Below are 17,499 nucleotides of genomic sequence, written 5' to 3' on the forward strand. Positions count from 1 at the left end.
ATATTACATGATACAGTATAGAGTGCCTATATTTTATGGTTTAGTATGATTTATTTTAAGAATCAATCGTATTATAAAGATTTAATATTTGTAGTAGTCATTACAATAGTATTAAAACAAATTTTATTACTATTAGACAAAAATGTCTTAATTCTCTTGTAATTATTAATTTTAACATATTTTACAGTCGCATCGATGGTTCAGTGGTAGAATGCTCGCCTGCCACGCGGGCGGCCCGGGTTCGATTCCCGGTCGATGCATTCTTTTTCTCGACATGCAATTTACTATTTTTTTCTTTTTATTGCTAATTATAACAACATAGTTTCAGATAAGAAATAATTGACTTTAGCAATAACTTCTTAATTACACCATGAGTAAAATGTTTTATACTCATTAGAATGAAAATGTTAATATTGTTCAATATTTTCGTTCTATTTATTCACAATATTAATTCAGGTACGTATTTTGTATTTATAATATAAAAAATTGTTAATAATGATTTCTCTTGAAAATGCTTCATAATAAACTCACTAGTAGAAGGTGAAGGTAGATCAGCTGTCTATGTAGGTATGGTTTCCTGGGGGACCGCGTGGAGGTCGACTTACTAGATATAGCCAGCAGTGAGACCGCTTATCCTAATCAGTAACTTACAAGATGTTACTAGATATTTCTTACACATTTTGTATAATTATTTTAATGAGATAACAATTATGTTTTTCACACATATTTTTCACCACACCTGCCCTTCTTACGCTTTCTGTGTTTACCTAATAGTTAGCTAATAGACAATGCCATATGGCATTAAGCTCGCCACTTGTACAAAGTTTTATTGTGCAATAAAGAATAAATAAATAAATAACAATCCCGAGGACAAAACTGTAGTAACTATATAGTTTTAAATATGCCATTACAGTGCCCCCAGATTACTGTCTCCACTCTATCAACGTCAGCGACTGCAGCAGCCCACCGAAACCTGTCTACTACTATTACAAGCCGGGTTCCCGCTGCGAGATCACCTTCTGGCGAGGATGCTTCACATACAACAAGTTCGACACCGAGTACGCCTGTTCACACACTTGTATCGGCCGGTTTGGATCGTACAATGATTCGGATGAGAATACTATAGTTTCCGACTATGTTTGGTACAGCGGAGTCTTTACCACTGAAAGTATGTATTACTATAATAGGCATGGATCAAGGGAGGAAAGGGATTATTAGCAATGGAGTTTGACAGCCTCATTGCTAGCAATATGCCCTATTAGGTCGACCTCCACGTGGTTCCCCCTGGAAACCATCGTGAACAATTCTTGTTGAATTCGTCACGATGGGCTAACTGACCTGCTTCATCCTCACCTATCATCCTTCACTGGTGCTCCGCCGGTGTATACCGATAGCGCGGGTGGAGTTGCCATTCCATTGTCATCTATTAAAAAAAAATTGGTATGGATAATCTCGGTATCACTCTTATATCTATACACTTTTTTATGTATTTTCCATTATTTTTGTATAAGTATTCCAAAATCTCTTTTTTTGTGTATCACTATCTAAGCCCGTTGTTTTTTGTGTGCTGTATATAATGCAAAGAAATTATATATCTATCTATGTGCATCAACATACTGACAGACAAATAGGTAAAATTTCTAAAGAATTTTTTTCTCTATTAGTGTCAAAACGAATCCAATAAACAGTAGTTAACGGGGGGAAAGGGATTGTTAGTAATGGAGACTGAGAATCCCATTGCTAGCAATATACCCAACCAGGTCGACTTCCTCGCGGTTCACCCTGGAAACTATCATGGTTAATTCCTGATGAATTCATCATGCTGGGCTAACTGGTATGTTTTCATTCTCATCTATCACCCTTCACTGGTGCTCCGCCAGCGTATCCCGTTAGCACCCGTTAACCCTGCCTGGGTTACCATACCATTATAACCCATAAAAAAAAAACAGTAGTTAACGTAACCCGGGATGGGTTTTAAAACGATTATTAATATTCATTAACAGGGTTTCTAAACTTCTTTTCGACGATATGCGCTGTCTTGTTCTTTCTAATTCGAGCGCTATCCAAATCTATTCTACCAATAGATTCGTTTCCCACTTAAGAAGTTTGCTTTGTAATGAAAATATTATGGATAGATGTTTAGTGATATCACTTACTAGAAATGGATAACTTAGCCGGTGTAGAAGAGCCACCCGTTCCTTTCCCGTGGAAGTTGTTACCAACTAACCTAAATCGAAGAGGCTACCAAGGGACTTAACAGTCGAGAGCTTGATAGCACATTTGATTGATTGATTGATTGACCTGTTAAAACATCATTAAAAATCCAACTGCGTTTGCTAATCCGCCTGCAAAACGTGGCAACTACCAGCCCCCCCCCCTTCTGAAGAGGCCTATGTTTTTTTTTAATGGATGATAATGGAATGGTAACCCCGCCTGCGCTATCGGTATACACTGGCGGGATACCAGTGAGGGATGGTTGGTGAGGATGAAAAGGCAGGTCAGTTGGCCCATCGTGACGATAAGCGATAAATTAGTCACGATGGTTTCCAGGGGAACCACGTGAAAGTCGACCTGATGGGGTACATTGATAGAAATGGGGACTAATCTCCCCATTACTAACAATCCCTTCTCCCCAGAGGCCTATCTTGTGAGTTGACAGTCAACGGTTGATACGATGGTGATGATGATATTTTTTATGGAATGCAAATGAATTGGTAACCCCACCTACGCTATCAATGTACACTGACGTGGTACTAGTAAAGGGTGATATGTGAAATCAAAGTTTTTTTTTTTATGCAACTTAGAATGGAAATCAAGCTGATGGTCCACCTGATGGAAAGTGGTAACCATCGCTTATAGACATGTGCAGTACCATGGACATAACAGAGTATACTGTTTCGTCCATGATACCCCCCATGCGTTGCCGTTCCTGAGAACTCAGGTGTTATTCCTCTGTACCCAGTAATTTCACGCCATATCCCACCCTTCAAACCGAAACACAGCCATGCAAACACAGCTGCTTCGCGGTTGAAACATGAATGGAACAGAGGTACCCAAGCAATCGACTTTTGTACAAAGTCTCCCTCTGGTAAAGTCAGATCAATTGTGCCCATCGTGATGTATTCACCTGAAATTAATCACGATAGTTTCCACGCAGAGGACTCTTCTGTGTGAAGGTCATCCTGTTACCCTATCAGGTTGTCACTTTACCAGCAATAGGGTATAATTTTTTCATGCGTGCCAATGGAATGGTAACCTCCAGCACCCGCAGGAGAAAAATGATTGGTGTCTAATGGGATCTAACAACCCCGCTGCTAGCAATATACACTAACAAGTCGACCTACACGCGGTTCAAGCTGGAAACCATCGTGGTTGATTTTTATGGAATTCGTCACGATGGGCTAGTTGATCTGTTTTCATCCTCACCCATCATCTCTCACTGGTGCCCCACCAGCGTATACCGATAACGCAAGCGAAGTATCCATTCCATTCTGACGTATTAAAAAATATTTCGTCCGCAAAGATATACGCCAGCAGGAAGGGTGAGAGATGTGGATGAACATCTGGAATTCAGCACGGTTTCCAGGAGGGGATGCGGGAAGGTCGACGTGAAAGGATATATTGCCAATAATGGGACTGATGATCTCCATTCCTAACAATTCCTACCTTCCCAATATGGTGAATATAGTTCCCCCTAACAATGCCCTTCACCCCCGAATGATGTCAAGTTTCCGAGCCTTAAACATTAAATAGGTTAATGAATATTCAGGCATTAGTGTTCGGCCTCACATTACTCGATCTTTCGTCATTGGGGCTAAAGTAGGGGACCCTGATAAAATCATTGGGTTACAGTAACGTTAACAATCACGAGTCGCCTTGAAAACTGTTTTTAAGTAACCGAATTAAATTTAAATTCGTACTTGTAATAGATTCTTTTATTCTTCAAATATTCTATTGTATGGGACGTAATACTCGCAGTTTGAAATATGAGATGTTATGTCGATTATATTAAAATATGGTGGTAGAACACCATGGTCCTTGATCCTTAAGAATGAGGAATGTTCTCCGATGTATATGGTGTTTATGTCTATAGGCGGCGGGCATGATTTTTCTTCAGGTAAGCCATCTCCTATTGAGGGGGGGATTTATTAGTAATGCGGACTACCAGCCCCATTTCTAGCAATATACCTTGCCTCCCTGAAAACCATCGTGCTGAATCCCAGGTATATTCATCACGATGGGCTAACTGATCTGCCTTTTTATTCCCATCTGTCATCTCTCAGTGGTATCTTGCCAGCGTATACCGTTAGCACGGGCAAAGTTGTCATTCCATTATCATTCATTAAAAAAACCCTAGAAGGGACTTCGTTTACCATTTTAAATCTTGAAAAAATTACAATAAACGCAGTTATTCGGATCGATAAATAGATGATTTTAATAAATGTATTCTTAGTTACCATGAATCTAATAGCTTTTTTTTTATACCACTCAGAATGGCAAATAAGCTGACGGCCCACCTGATGGAAAGTGGTAACCATCGCCTATAGACATGAGCAGTACCATGGACATAACAGAGTATACTGTTTCGCCATGATACCCCCCATGTGTTGCCATTTCTGAGGACTCAGGTGTTATTCCTCTGTACCCAGTAAATTCACGCCATATCCCAACTCTTCAAACCGAAACACAGTCATGCAAACACAACTGCTTCACGGTAGAAACACGAACGGGACCGAGGTGCCCAAGCAATCGACTTTTGTACAAAGTCTCCCTCTTGATACATGAGAATGAAAACAGGCCAGTTAGCCCATCATGATGAATTCATCAGAAATTAACCATGATAGTTTCCAGGGAGAACCGCGAGGAGGTCAAGTTGGTTGGGTATATTGCTAGCAATAGGATTCTCAGTCTCCATTACTAACAATCCCTTTCCCCCCTCTCTTGGGTATTAATATTACGAACAAGGTTTTAAAAATACGTGAAAAGTTATGTATATTTGTTATTTCTAAATTTTTTAATTAATGTTTGATTAACTAAATAATTAAATAAATAGATGTTTTCAATTCACGTGGGCAGAACCGTAGCATACAATTAGCACGAAATGCATCCTATTGTCATGGCAGTGGTCATTTACCTCCCTAAAATTGACCTCAATTTTTGTTATACTCATATAACTGATTACTGCCTGCGACTCCGTTCGTGTGGATTTTGAATTAGTCAAAATTACCACTTTGGGGGTAACGGGATTGTTAGTAATGGAGACTGAGAATCCTATTGCTAGCAATATACCCAACCAGGTCGACCTCCTCGCGGTTCCCCCTGGAAACTATCATGGTTAATTCCTGACGAATTCATCATGATGGGCTAACTGGCCTGTTTTCATTCTCATCTATCACCCTTTACTGGTGCTCCGCAAACGTATACCGTTAGCGCATGCGGGGTTACCATACCATTTTCACCCATAAAAAAAACATACTACTTTTAAACAACATACCAATATAAAATATGCAACAGATTTTAAAACCGACTTTCATGAACATAATTGTGAAAATTACATCTAATTTGGTGTAGTCACTTTTGTAATACATCAGAACAAACATAAAAAACGAACAAACAAAATTTCTAAAATATATTAATTTTATTTTATTGCTCTTATTAAGAATCATCATATAATTTTTTTCTAAATACTTCCTATGTACAGACAGAGTCTAGTCACATTTTTATTATATGTATGTAGATCAGACAGTTCACTGTCATTCATTGACAACTACATTTTAATAAATTTACATTGTGAATTAGAAACAAGTTCTACAAAACCACGAAGGTGTGAATTTACTTCTTAATTATTATTTTAACAGAACTTTGTATCATTAAATTCATCATCATATCAGCCTTTAGTTGTCCACTGCTGCTGTAGCCACGCTTGGCAGGCGGATTAGTCACCACAGTCAGGCTTTAGAGATGTTTTAAAGTGGACGCTGCTGCCCATCCCTTACTCTTCTTTATTCGGCTTTTACGACACTCACAGGATGAGAAAGGGTGGCCTATTCTATGCCGGGACCACCCGGCCAAAATGTATACATGAGACATGATTTGAAATTAAATATTTTGTTTTATCAATTTCAGAATCTGAAACGTTTGAGCAATGGATAAACGAATTAAGTAAACTATCAGAAGATAACGTAACCATTATTAATAATATTCTAGATTCGCTATCAGAAGATGATCAAGAACCAGCTATAGTAAAACTAAAATATATTAAAGCCAATATAGAAACTACAACAGAAACAACTATTACAACTTCTGAATTAATTCCAACTGAAGTTACAAATAACATCGAAATTACGACACCTAGTACCGAATCACTGACTACAAAGAGTTCTACTATTGAACCTACGACTACAGCAGAGTTAGTTGTAGAAACAACAACAGCAACACTAGCAACAACAACGGAAACTACCACTAGAACTCCTACCACAGAAACTACCACTAGAACTCCTATCACAGAAACTACCACTAGAACTCCTACCACAGAAACTACCACTAGAACTCCTACCACAGAAACTACCACTAGAACTCCTATCACAGAAACTACCACTAGAACTCCTACCACAGAAACTACCACTAGAACTCCTACCACAGAAATTTATATAGGAGATGCTCAAGAAGTTATAACAACTTAATTAATGAATCTATTATAATAATGCTACTCTAATAATGTTATCAAGAGACTTGCTTCCAAAAATTCTTTGTGCTGGTATTTAATTTTTAAAATAAATTAATAAAAGAAAATATTTTATACTGTACAAGTCAATAGGAATTTAATTAAATTCATGATAGTTGTATAAATATGTTTTATTTCTGTTGGTATAACGGGTTATATTTTTTACAATGTGCCGAAATGATGTATTCTTGTAATCATCAATTAATCAATTAGTTTGTTATTTTCTGTTTATATGAATGTCCAATATCTTAATTGTCACCGGTTATAAAGGTAAAAGGAGAAAAATAAAGGAAGTAGTTCCGACGGAGGTCCGATGATGACATCCGTGTAAAAATATTCTTTCTTCATTAATTTTGTTAATGGTAACAGAAAAATTTTACATGGTCGCCGTGTGGTCCTGACATAGATCAGTCTTCCTCTTACTTTTTTTTTAATGGATGATAATGAAATAGTCACCCCACCTGCGCTAACGGTATACACTGGCGGGGCACCAGTGAAGGGTGATAGGTGACGATGAAAGCAAGCCAGTTAGATCATTGTGACGAATTGCACTAGAATTAACCAAGATGGTTTCCAGGGGGAACCATGTGGAGGTTGACTTGATAGAGTGTATTGCTAGCAATGGGGCAGTTAGACGCCATTACTAACAATCCCTTTCCCCCCGTCTTCCTCTTACTGTCCTGTGGTTATTGTAAAAGATGATTAAGGGAATTTAATCGCCTATTTACGGGCTGCAGCGTCCCTCTTAAAACATTACCAAAGCCGAACTGCGAAGGCTACCCTGCCTGACAAGTGTAGCAACTATTGGCAAAATCCCCTTATAGGTGACGCCTATGTCCAACAGCAAGTAATTAGGGGGAAAGGGATTGTTAGCAATGAAGTTTGACAGCTCCATCGCTAGCAATATCAGGTCGACCTCCAAGTGGTTCTCCCTGGAAACCATCATGAGCAATTCTTGTTGAAATCGAAACGATGGGCTAACTGACCTGCTTCATCCTCACCTATCACCCTTCACTGATGGGGCACCAGGTGTATACCGATGGCGCGGGTGGGGTTGCCATTCCATTATCAGCCATTAAAAAAAACAGCAAGTAATTTATATATAAGTATGGTATCTTTACATGACATAATAATTAAGATTGTGTTGCACAAAAAACCGATTTAAATTTTGACAATAACCAGTTATTTTGGTTTATAAACTAAAGCACTAAATCGTATTTGATAAAATATATATGGGACCAATCTATAATATATCCTTTCGGATGAAAAAAATGAAATTTCTAAATCAGTTTACAACTGACGGGGTAATGAAGTAACAAACATAAAAAAGCACAACTGAGAACCTCCATTTTTTCAAGGCGGTTGAAAATAAACCTTCTAACAATAAGAGCAATACAATAAGAACAGAAAAGAACATCGTTACTCACATAGTCAGACTCGGTAAATAATGATAAATCGATAAGATCAATGTGATAAGAATTGATATAGGATATAGAGGTAATAGGTAATTGACACAATAATGGCGTGTGTTTGGACATATTTAGTTATCTGTGGTCGGTACATGTGGATTGTGAACAGTCGCCGTTCATGGTTGCATTTCGCAAAATAGTTCCTTTGAATGCACTTCAAATGAAAAATAAAATTGAACCTAGCGACGTAGAGAATAGTGTTCTCATATGAAAGTTTATAAAATTTTGTTAGTTTAGAGGATTTTCAACAACTGTAATTAGGCTTTAGTGATGTTTTAAGAGGGACGCTGTTGCCAATTCCTCACCCTACCTTAGTCGCCTCTTATGACTCCCACGGGAACGGAAGGGGTGGCCTATTCTATGCCGGGTCCACGCGGCCATAACGAATTTGATAATAATTAACTACGACGGTTTCCAAAAACCGCATGCAGTTGGTTCTGATAGGGTATATTATTAGCAACGGGGAAGTTAGATCCCATTACTAAAAATCCCTTTCCCCCAGGGCGTGTGAGTTACACTGTAGGAAAAGTTACCACGCGTCATTTTACATCAAGGCAAAACACCCATTTAGTAGTATTCTACTAAATGGGTTACTAAATAAATTAATTCATATCACATGCCAATACAAAAAATCTGTAGCAACAATATTAAGGATTAGTTTGTTTAATTCCACTACCATGATGGTAATAATATAAAAAGAGGAAGAGGAAGACCGAGAAATAACTATATGGGACAGATAAAGGAAACACTAGGCGTCATGTCGTATAGGGAGATAAAGGATATAGCCTGGGATAGAGCTGGCTGGAGGAAGATGCATGAATTAGTTGCACCGACAAGAGGAAACTCTTAAATGATAAAAAAAAGGTAATTATAAAATAACCAGTGATATGAACTTCCGCAAGATAACTTTAGTATAATATCTTTAATATTTACAGAAAGAACATGTGATGATATGTGATCCGTTATTGTATGTTTAGTTAAAATTATTCTCGTAGTTAAGATTCTTATAGTTAATATGCTTTGAGAAACAAGAGACTTGTACGTAGACAGTCTCATTCCATCCAATCACAGTATTTACAACAAAAATCTGAATTAAAACAATACTTTGTTTTAATTAATATATTTCGAGAAGGCAATCCAAACAAATAATGACTTTGTTATATATTGACTAATGTGTATTTTACTATAATGTTATTTGTCAATGTGAACGAACCGAATACATTATTAATTAGCATACAATCATACAGTTCAAGTTCTAATTGCACAATGGGATAACAATGAATTTAACAATAAAAAACGTCACTACGAAAGTATATAAACTTTATAAGTATCAGAAGCATATCATTTACAATCAGGCAACAACGAAGATGACCGCAGCTGACAGTCTTCGTCAGGAGGTTGAAAAGTCCGAAGAAGTTTGTGATATCCAGAGGGATATGAACAAAACAGAATTCACAGACATCCAAAATGGAAAGGACACATTATCAAACATAAATGATATAGCAAAAGAAAACGAAGTCGATCCTAAATATTTAAGCACTGATTATTCATATAAACACGAAATCGTTTGGAAAAATGCCATTGGCTTTTTAATTTTGCACTTATTTGCTGTGTGGGGTGCAGTATTAATGTTCACTGGAGGCGTTACATGGAAAACAACCCTTTGGAGTAAGTTGATTTTTTGCTAATCTATTTGCTAAGTTTCCAGTCATATTTACGTTTAAATAGTGCCAAAAATGTATATATTAGGAAAATCACTCGAAACAAGTAACCTTTTTAAAGGTGTGTTTCAGAGGTGGACAAAAAACATTTTCTATTTATCCATTTTCATCCTAAATCTCTTATTGGGTACCCAGAGTGTACCGAGGGCTAAAAGCCACTCTTTTTTTATTCATCCACTTTCACTTTGGTCTCACGAATATACATCCGAATCGCAGAATTTCGGTTACTTCTTCATACAGGTACAAAACTGTTAGTTTGATCATAACTGATTCTCTCCCTGTATTTACAATATATCCATCTACACATAATGTAACATCTGCTTTGTTAAACTGTTATTTTTTCTTGATAACTTCTTGATCGTTTCTAACTAAACCATTGTTATTCTTTCTTGCAGCGATCTTCTTAGGTTATGTTGCATCAGAGGGTGTCACAATTGGTGCACATCGATTCTACACACACAAATCTTTTAAGGCCAAGCCTCTACTTAAAGTAATATTAATAATCATGCAAACTCTAGCTGGACAGGTTTGTATTAAATTATATATCTTCTATTTTGATCGAACTTTTAGATATTTAGAGCGATTGGTTTCTAAAAAAAATTTTGTTATTTTTTTATAAAAGACACAATTTACGACTATAATACCTAATGGGGTAGTCAGAAGCATTAAGCGACTGTTGTCGTTGTGGTCAAAATATTAATTAATTAAAAACATAGGGGTGAAATTATATTTTATACTATTTTTAGTGATATTTTGTCACTTACTAGCTGTGCATATGACTTCTTTCACATGAGTGGAACTAAATTAAAATTACTAACATTAGAGCAAATAGTATCGTTTGAAAAAAACTTATTGAAATCGGTTTAGAAATAGCGAAGCTATTTATATTATAGATTATAGTCATAAGTACATACACATTATTCTTTTTCTCCTTTTCTATTTTAATATTCATAAAACATACTCGTATATATATATTTTTTAATTTAAAGAACTCCATATTTATTTGGTGTCGGGACCACCGTCTTCACCACCGGTACTCCGACACCGACGCCGACCCTCACAACTCCAAGCGAGGCTTCTTCTTTTGCCACATCGGTTGGTTGATGATGAAGAAACATCCGTACGTCATTGAATTAGGCAAGAGGATTGATATGAGCGATCTACAAGCCGATTGGATGGTCATGTTCCAGAAAAAGTAATTACAGTTTTTTTTTTTATTAATGGTGATAATGAAACGGTAATCCCACCTACACTATTGGTATTTGCTGGAGGCGTATCAGTGACGGATCATAGGTGATGATGAAGTCTGTTGATGAATTAAACACGATTCCTTCCAGAGGAATTTATTTGCAGTGTGGTTGTGACATGAAATGGGCCATTCCTTCCTTTCCCGTAGGTATCCTAAAAGGCGACTTTTTTTTTACAACACAGGGGGCAAACGAGCATGCGGCTCACCTGATGGTAAGTGACTAAGGGAATTTAATGGTCGAAGGGCTGGACAGTAGCGTCCTTCTTAAACATCATCAAAGCTAACTGGCGTTGTCAACCCGTCTGCCAAGCATGGCTTCTATTGACAAAACCTCCTTTTGTAGGGGAGACCTATGTTCAGCAGTGGACAGTAAACGGCTGAAATGATTATTATTTTCAGAGGAACCACGTGGTCGAAAATCGACCTGATTTGGTACATTACGTTATTAACAATCCTCTTAATTTTGATATTATACAAACAAGCATACGGCTCGTTCCATGAAAAACGGAATTACCGCAACCTATGGACCCCTGTAACACCAGTAGCATGGGGGGAAAGGGATTGTTAGTAATGGAGACTGAGAATTGCTATTGCTAGCAATATACCCAACCAAGTCGACCTCCTCGCGGTTTTCCCTGGAAACTATCATGGTTAATTCCTGATGAATTCATCATGATGGGCTAACTGGCCTGTATTCATTCTCATCTATCACCCTTCACTGGTGCTCCGCCAGCGTATCCTGTAAACGCAGGCGGGCTACCATACCATTATCACCCATCAAAAAAAAAAACACCAGTACCGTCACGCGTGCGTTGCCGACCCTTGAGAAAGCTTAATACGCACTTTTTGAAGAACCCCATGCTGTTGTCTCTAGGGAAAGCCTCAGTAGGAAGATTATGACCACAACCTGAGTGTGATGAATTAAAATGTAAATTTATCAATTTACTTTTCAGATATTATTATTACTTATACGTAATTTTTGCCATAATCATTCCCGTGTGGGTACCAGTACATTACTTCGGAGAGCCGCTGTTCCAATCGATTCTGACGGCTTACTTCACTCGCTATGTATCACAGTTGAATGGAACTTGGCTTGTAAATAGTGCTGCCCACTTATATGGTACAAGGCCTTATGACAAGTAAGTACAGGTTTTTTAAAATAATGAAAATTGTATGATCACCCCGCTTGTGCTACCGGTATACTCTGACAGGACACCAGTGAGAAGTGATAGGTGAGGACGAAAGCAGTTCGGTTGGCCCCTCATGTTGAATTTAACAGAACTTAACAACGATAGTTTTCAGAACCCCATGGAGGTCAACCAGTTAGGATATATTGTCATCAACCCTTTCCTAGTAAATAAATGTTAGTACACCGCAATTTTGTGTATAATTATGATATTGTTCATATATTAATTACTAGCGCCTCGCCTTAGTTCCGTATGGATTCAATATACATACAAACCTTCCAAACATGCAAGTTGCTTTGTGCAGTGACATGAGTGGGACAGAAGCATCCTTATATACATATTATACGGTCGAAAATTAGTCATTCGCAGTTTGGTTGCCGAGCGGTTGACATTCGGCTTCGAGCAGCGATCTAATAATTTGCCTGAAAATGCTTGGTTTAAATAATATAATAAATACGTGTCGCGAAACGTGCGTGGATAAAATGGCAGTCGGAAATTGAAGGCTTATATAGAAAAATCTTATAGTTTATAGTGATGGTCAATCTTCGACATCTTCGGTCCCATTAACATCTAAAAAACTTGGTAATATATATGATTTTACGTCAGTTAATAACAATATGTATGTATATAACATAAAATCATAAAAAGTTAAGTATCCCTACTCATTATGTTTAGGTTATCTAGCTAACAGCAACACCTAGAATGAATTTTACATTAATTATAATTTTAAACAGAAATCTTCAACCCGTGGAGTCCTGGTTTGTTTCCTGTATAAGCTTGGGTGAGGGATGGCATAACTACCACCACGCGTTCCCCTGGGACTATAAGGCTGCTGAGCTGTCCATGCACTTCAATCAAACGGCGAGCATCATAAGATTCATGGAGAAGATCGGCCTCGCTTACGATCTGAAAACCGCTTCCCCAGAAATGGTATTGAAATATTTTTAATTTAATCACCCTGTATATTTTGATGTCCTTCGCAGGCGCAGTAAGTATAACGTTTTGCGTAAATGAGGTCCGGATTCAGATATCGAAGCGTGGAGCAATTTAGAAAACTTTTTCCAAATTGACACGAGTTTGGCTGTTGTTCTGGGTTATGATTTTAGATGACCATTGTCTGGTAAACCATAACAGGTTATGTAGCTTGAGAACCACGCAAATAGTACGACTGCATGGTATTTATTATTATATTTTATAATAATCTCTGTAATAAAGGGATTAATTTCCAGCTTGGATTCCTATGTATTTACTGAGTAACGATACATTCTGATATTTCTATTCGCAAACACAAGAATAAAAAAGATGGATTGTTTTTGGCAAAGCATGCATTCTACGCCGTGTGGTCTCGACATAAGAAGGGCCACCTCTCTCTTTTCCGTGGGCGTCGTAAGAGGCGAATAAGAGAATTTAATAGTCGAGAGATGAGCAGCAACATTCTTCTTTAAACATCACCAAAGTCTAACTGCGGTTGCCAATCCGCCGGCTAAACCTGGCAACTACTGGCCTTTCTTATGTGGGTGGTCTATGTTCAACAGTGGAAAGTTAACAGCTGATGTGATGACGATGATGATATATATTGGGACAATCTATTAGGAGTTCATATAACAAAATTTAAAACCAAAATGTTGTACCAAAACTAATGAGTTATTTTGACAATTACAGGTGAGAAATAGAATAATAAGGACTGGGGATGGAACTCATTATGAACTTGGTGACGAGGAAAGTAGGAACGCAGTGAAAGCCAGGGGTCTCCTACATCCGTTGAACCCGAGCTACACAGTGACGTACAAAGACCCAAAAGCCACCCTCAAGATGGAGGGACTTCCTCTGTTCAACGAAAAAGATGTATTTGATGCAAATGTTTTCATAAGAAATGTAGGCAGTCGTTAAATACTTGTTAGTTCTAGATGTAGGTAGATTGTTACTTTCATACATTTATTAAATTATATATTTTTTTTATTTTGTACTTTTTTTTTTATTCTTTATTTTCGTTTACAGTGCCTGAATCAGTTAAATAGTAATAATAACTTATTATTATTAAGCATACAATAACTAACACTCATTTCGTCATAGTCGTAAAATACTGACGGATCTGACAAAGATTACATATAAAGATCCGTCAGTATTCTACGACTATGACGATTTATGGAAGCGAATTGTAGGTAAAGTAGAAGAAGCATGAAAATAATAATTTAATTATATTTTAATATTTTAATGTTTATCAAACACAAGGCATGCTGGGTTGCCTATAAATGTAAGAACAGTTAGATCTAATCTACCAGTGTATTGTATTAAAATGTTTAGCTGTATCTTGTATTGGTAATCCTATAAATAAATAAATGAGGTAAATGCTGTAAAGATTCACCAGAGGAAGACTTTGTACAAGAGTCGTTTGCTTAGGCACCTTTGTCCTATTCGTGTTTCTACTGTGAAGCAGTTGTGTCTGCATGGCTGTGTTTCGGTTTGAAGGGTGGGATATGGCATTCCATTTACAGGGTACACCTGAGTGAGGGGGGAAAGGGATTGTTAGTAATGGAGACTGAGAATCCCATTGCTAGCAATATAACCGACCAGGTCGACCTCCTCGCGGTTCTCCCTGGAAACTATCATAGTTAATTCCTGATGAATTCATCATGATGGGCTAACTGGCCTGTTTTCATTCTCATCTATCACCCTTCACTGGTGCCCAGCCAGCGTATCCCGTTAGCGCAGGCGGGGTTACCTTACCAATTTCACCCATCAAAAAATATATATATATGTTATAATAAGATATTGTGTAATACACTCAGCGTACGAAAAGAAAATTCCCTTTTTTTCATAGTCGGTAACAAAACAATGGCAGTGAGCCATTTTCGGCTATTACAATACAGGGGTTCTAACGGGCTATTAATTCGAAACGTTCCCTACATAAATTCCCCCGAAGGTCAAGGACGCGCGGGCAGGACTAGACAAGGGTTGCCCCTTTTATGATAATTTAACTGATTTTATAGAGGTTAAGTAATTTAATTTATTATCAACTATTTTTTTTAATTCCATAACTACTTAAGACTTTAGGGGAATAAGAACATCAGTTTAAATACTAAAATAGGACTATAGAAAAATCATGTATTAAAAAGTATCAAATAAGAAAAAAAATGTTATCTAAAGTTTTAAATACAAACTAATATTTATTTATTGTTTACTAGCTGTATCCCGTGTCTTCGCCTGCGAAGATCAGTATTCTACATAAATGTATGTAAGTTAAGCAAACCTACCAAATATCATTTAAAACCGGTTTAGTACTTTTTACGTGAAAGAGTAACAAATATCCATCTACCCATTCTTACACTTTCGTATTTATAATATTAAAGGGATTATAAATTATTTTTGTTCATTAAACAAATGACATACATAGTTACACATAATGTTCAGAGAATAGTCGTGGGCAATATCCAAAAAGATCTTTTATATTTACACTCCTTTCTGATCTATGGATCTATCGGATCACCAAAATTACAGGCTAATAAAATAACCTTCAAGAAAAGAGTATATTCCTTTTTAAAAGGCCGGCAGCACACCTGCAATGCCGCTGGTGTTGTGGGTGATCATGGGCGGCGGTAGTCACTTACCATCAGGTGAGCCGCATGCTCGTTAGCCGCTGTGTTGTAAATAAAAAAATAAGAAAAAAGCAAAATTATGCAACCTCTATTTCTCTATCTGAATTAATGCACAAGTTATATATTCTTAAAGTAGATATTTAAAAAAAAATAAGATTAATAAAATAAACATTAATTGAGATAAATCGATAATATCCCCTTTTTATAGCATAATGTGTTAATTTTTTTCCCCAATTTTTTTACCTATTTTCACCTGGCAATCATAGGCTGCAGCTAACAGAGAGCAAGCGGGGCGAAAGGGATTGTTAGCAATGGGGTTTGACAGCCCCAATGCTAGCAATATGCCTTATTAGGTCGTGGTTCCCCCTGGAAACCATCGTGAACAATTCTCGTTGAATTCGTCACGATGGGCTAACTGACCTACTTCATCCTCACCTATCATCCTTCACTGGTGCCTCGCCGGTGTATACCGACAGCGCGGGTGGGGTTACCATTGCATTATCATCCATTAAAAAAAAAAACTGAGAGCAAGCAACAAAAGTGTTTTGTATTATATTTTTATTCAGCTTGTTTTTCATTTAAAACAAGTTTCATTAAAAAGTTTTATACATGTAAAATTCAGCGGCGAGATCTTAGGCTCTAAAACTGTTCCAAATTTCAAATTAATTGCATAAGTAGCTGCTGAGCTATAGCATTATGTCTGACGGATGGACGTACGCTTGATTTCGCACTTTTGTACATTGTATATAAGAGTTATTTTACCTTTTTCGCACGATATTCTAAAAATCTATTACTTTATTTCTACGTAATGCCATTTTAATTGACAATTTTTTTAGACAATTTCACAACGATACAACAGGCATTATTTTTTATGACGAGTAATTACATTATTTTTTTGAAGGTAGTGGTAGCCCTATTCACATCTCGAGGGGCGGAAAGGTCAATATTTACAAATGCAAATACTGGTAATAACATACCATACATAATTACATACTGATACCATAATGTAGTATAAAATGAGTAAATTTAAATATAACAGAATATATAATAATATTCTAGTTAGGTAATGGAGTCATAATAAAAAAAGGTTTAGAAATTTTACATATTCATATATAAAAATAGGATAAAAAATTTGTATATTTGTGTAAATAATTAATGCAAAAATAATTCAAAAAACAAAATGCATCGACCGGGAATCGAACCCGGGCCGCCCGCGTGGCAGGCGAGCATTCTACCACTGAACCATCGATGCTTCAGAAATTAGTTTGAAATTAACATAAAGATTCTACAAGTGAATTAGTGGAAAAATAATTCATAAGGTGTTTTTTAAATATGTATTTAAAAATTCTATTATTTTTAAACTATATTTACAAAGATTATCTTCAAAATCTCTCGTTTAATATACATAAATTTTAAATATCAATTTCTGGTTTCCTTTGTCCCCCACAGACATTATAAAATTAAAATATTACAAAAAAAAATTAATAATAATAATAAAGAAAATAAAATTAAGAAATATAAAGATATATTTTATTTATTACAGTTAAATAATT

The 17,499-nt window shown here is 36.6% G+C and overlaps 2 protein-coding genes and 2 non-coding genes across 4 annotated transcripts; 3 read left to right on the forward strand and 1 right to left on the reverse strand.

The window, feature by feature from the left end:
• The first annotated feature begins 189 nt into the window (after nucleotides 1-189).
• Nucleotides 190-260, forward strand: Trnag-gcc (transfer RNA glycine (anticodon GCC)). The gene has a single exon. It is a non-coding gene; the product is annotated as a tRNA-Gly (tRNA).
• Nucleotides 261-361: 101 nt separating this feature from the next.
• On the forward strand, nucleotides 362-6,799 carry LOC116413417 (uncharacterized). Its single transcript, XM_031912567.2, has 3 exons — nucleotides 362-456; nucleotides 914-1,168; nucleotides 6,127-6,799. Exons 1-3 carry the CDS (start codon nucleotides 399-401, stop codon nucleotides 6,681-6,683), a joined length of 870 nt encoding a protein of 289 aa, XP_031768427.2. The 5' UTR covers nucleotides 362-398; the 3' UTR covers nucleotides 6,684-6,799.
• A 2,750-nt stretch (nucleotides 6,800-9,549) lies between these two features.
• Nucleotides 9,550-14,312, forward strand: LOC113517442 (acyl-CoA Delta-9 desaturase-like). Its single transcript, XM_026902106.3, has 6 exons — nucleotides 9,550-9,861; nucleotides 10,310-10,440; nucleotides 10,904-11,109; nucleotides 12,117-12,302; nucleotides 13,085-13,280; nucleotides 14,013-14,312. Exons 1-6 carry the CDS (start codon nucleotides 9,561-9,563, stop codon nucleotides 14,238-14,240), a joined length of 1,248 nt encoding a protein of 415 aa, XP_026757907.2. The 5' UTR covers nucleotides 9,550-9,560; the 3' UTR covers nucleotides 14,241-14,312.
• Nucleotides 14,313-17,127: 2,815 nt separating this feature from the next.
• Nucleotides 17,128-17,198, reverse strand: Trnag-gcc (transfer RNA glycine (anticodon GCC)). The gene has a single exon. It is a non-coding gene; the product is annotated as a tRNA-Gly (tRNA).
• Nucleotides 17,199-17,499: the final 301 nt, after the last annotated feature.

The sequence above is a fragment of the Galleria mellonella genome, unplaced genomic scaffold (genome assembly GCF_026898425.1).
Source record: "Galleria mellonella isolate WM207_F2 unplaced genomic scaffold, CSIRO_AGI_GalMel_v1 utg103, whole genome shotgun sequence".
In the NCBI taxonomy this organism is placed as follows: Eukaryota; Metazoa; Arthropoda; class Insecta; order Lepidoptera; family Pyralidae; genus Galleria; species Galleria mellonella.

What these genes read in the sequence shown, in the direction of transcription:
- LOC116413417 (XM_031912567.2), top strand. Translation starts at nt 399, where the DNA reads ATGAAAATGTTAATATTGTTCAATATTTTCGTTCTATTTATTCACAAT. An exon ending in TATTCACAATATTAATTCAG is followed by an intron (nt 457 to 913) that starts GTACGTATTTTG and finishes ATGCCATTACAG; the next exon opens with TGCCCCCAGATTACTGTCTC. An exon ending in CGGAGTCTTTACCACTGAAA is followed by an intron (nt 1,169 to 6,126) that starts GTATGTATTACT and finishes TATCAATTTCAG; the next exon opens with AATCTGAAACGTTTGAGCAA.
- LOC113517442 (XM_026902106.3), top strand. Translation starts at nt 9,561, where the DNA reads ATGACCGCAGCTGACAGTCTTCGTCAGGAGGTTGAAAAGTCCGAAGAA. An exon ending in TGCAAACTCTAGCTGGACAG is followed by an intron (nt 10,441 to 10,903) that starts GTTTGTATTAAA and finishes TTTAATTTAAAG; the next exon opens with AACTCCATATTTATTTGGTG. An exon ending in GGTACAAGGCCTTATGACAA is followed by an intron (nt 12,303 to 13,084) that starts GTAAGTACAGGT and finishes AATTTTAAACAG; the next exon opens with AAATCTTCAACCCGTGGAGT.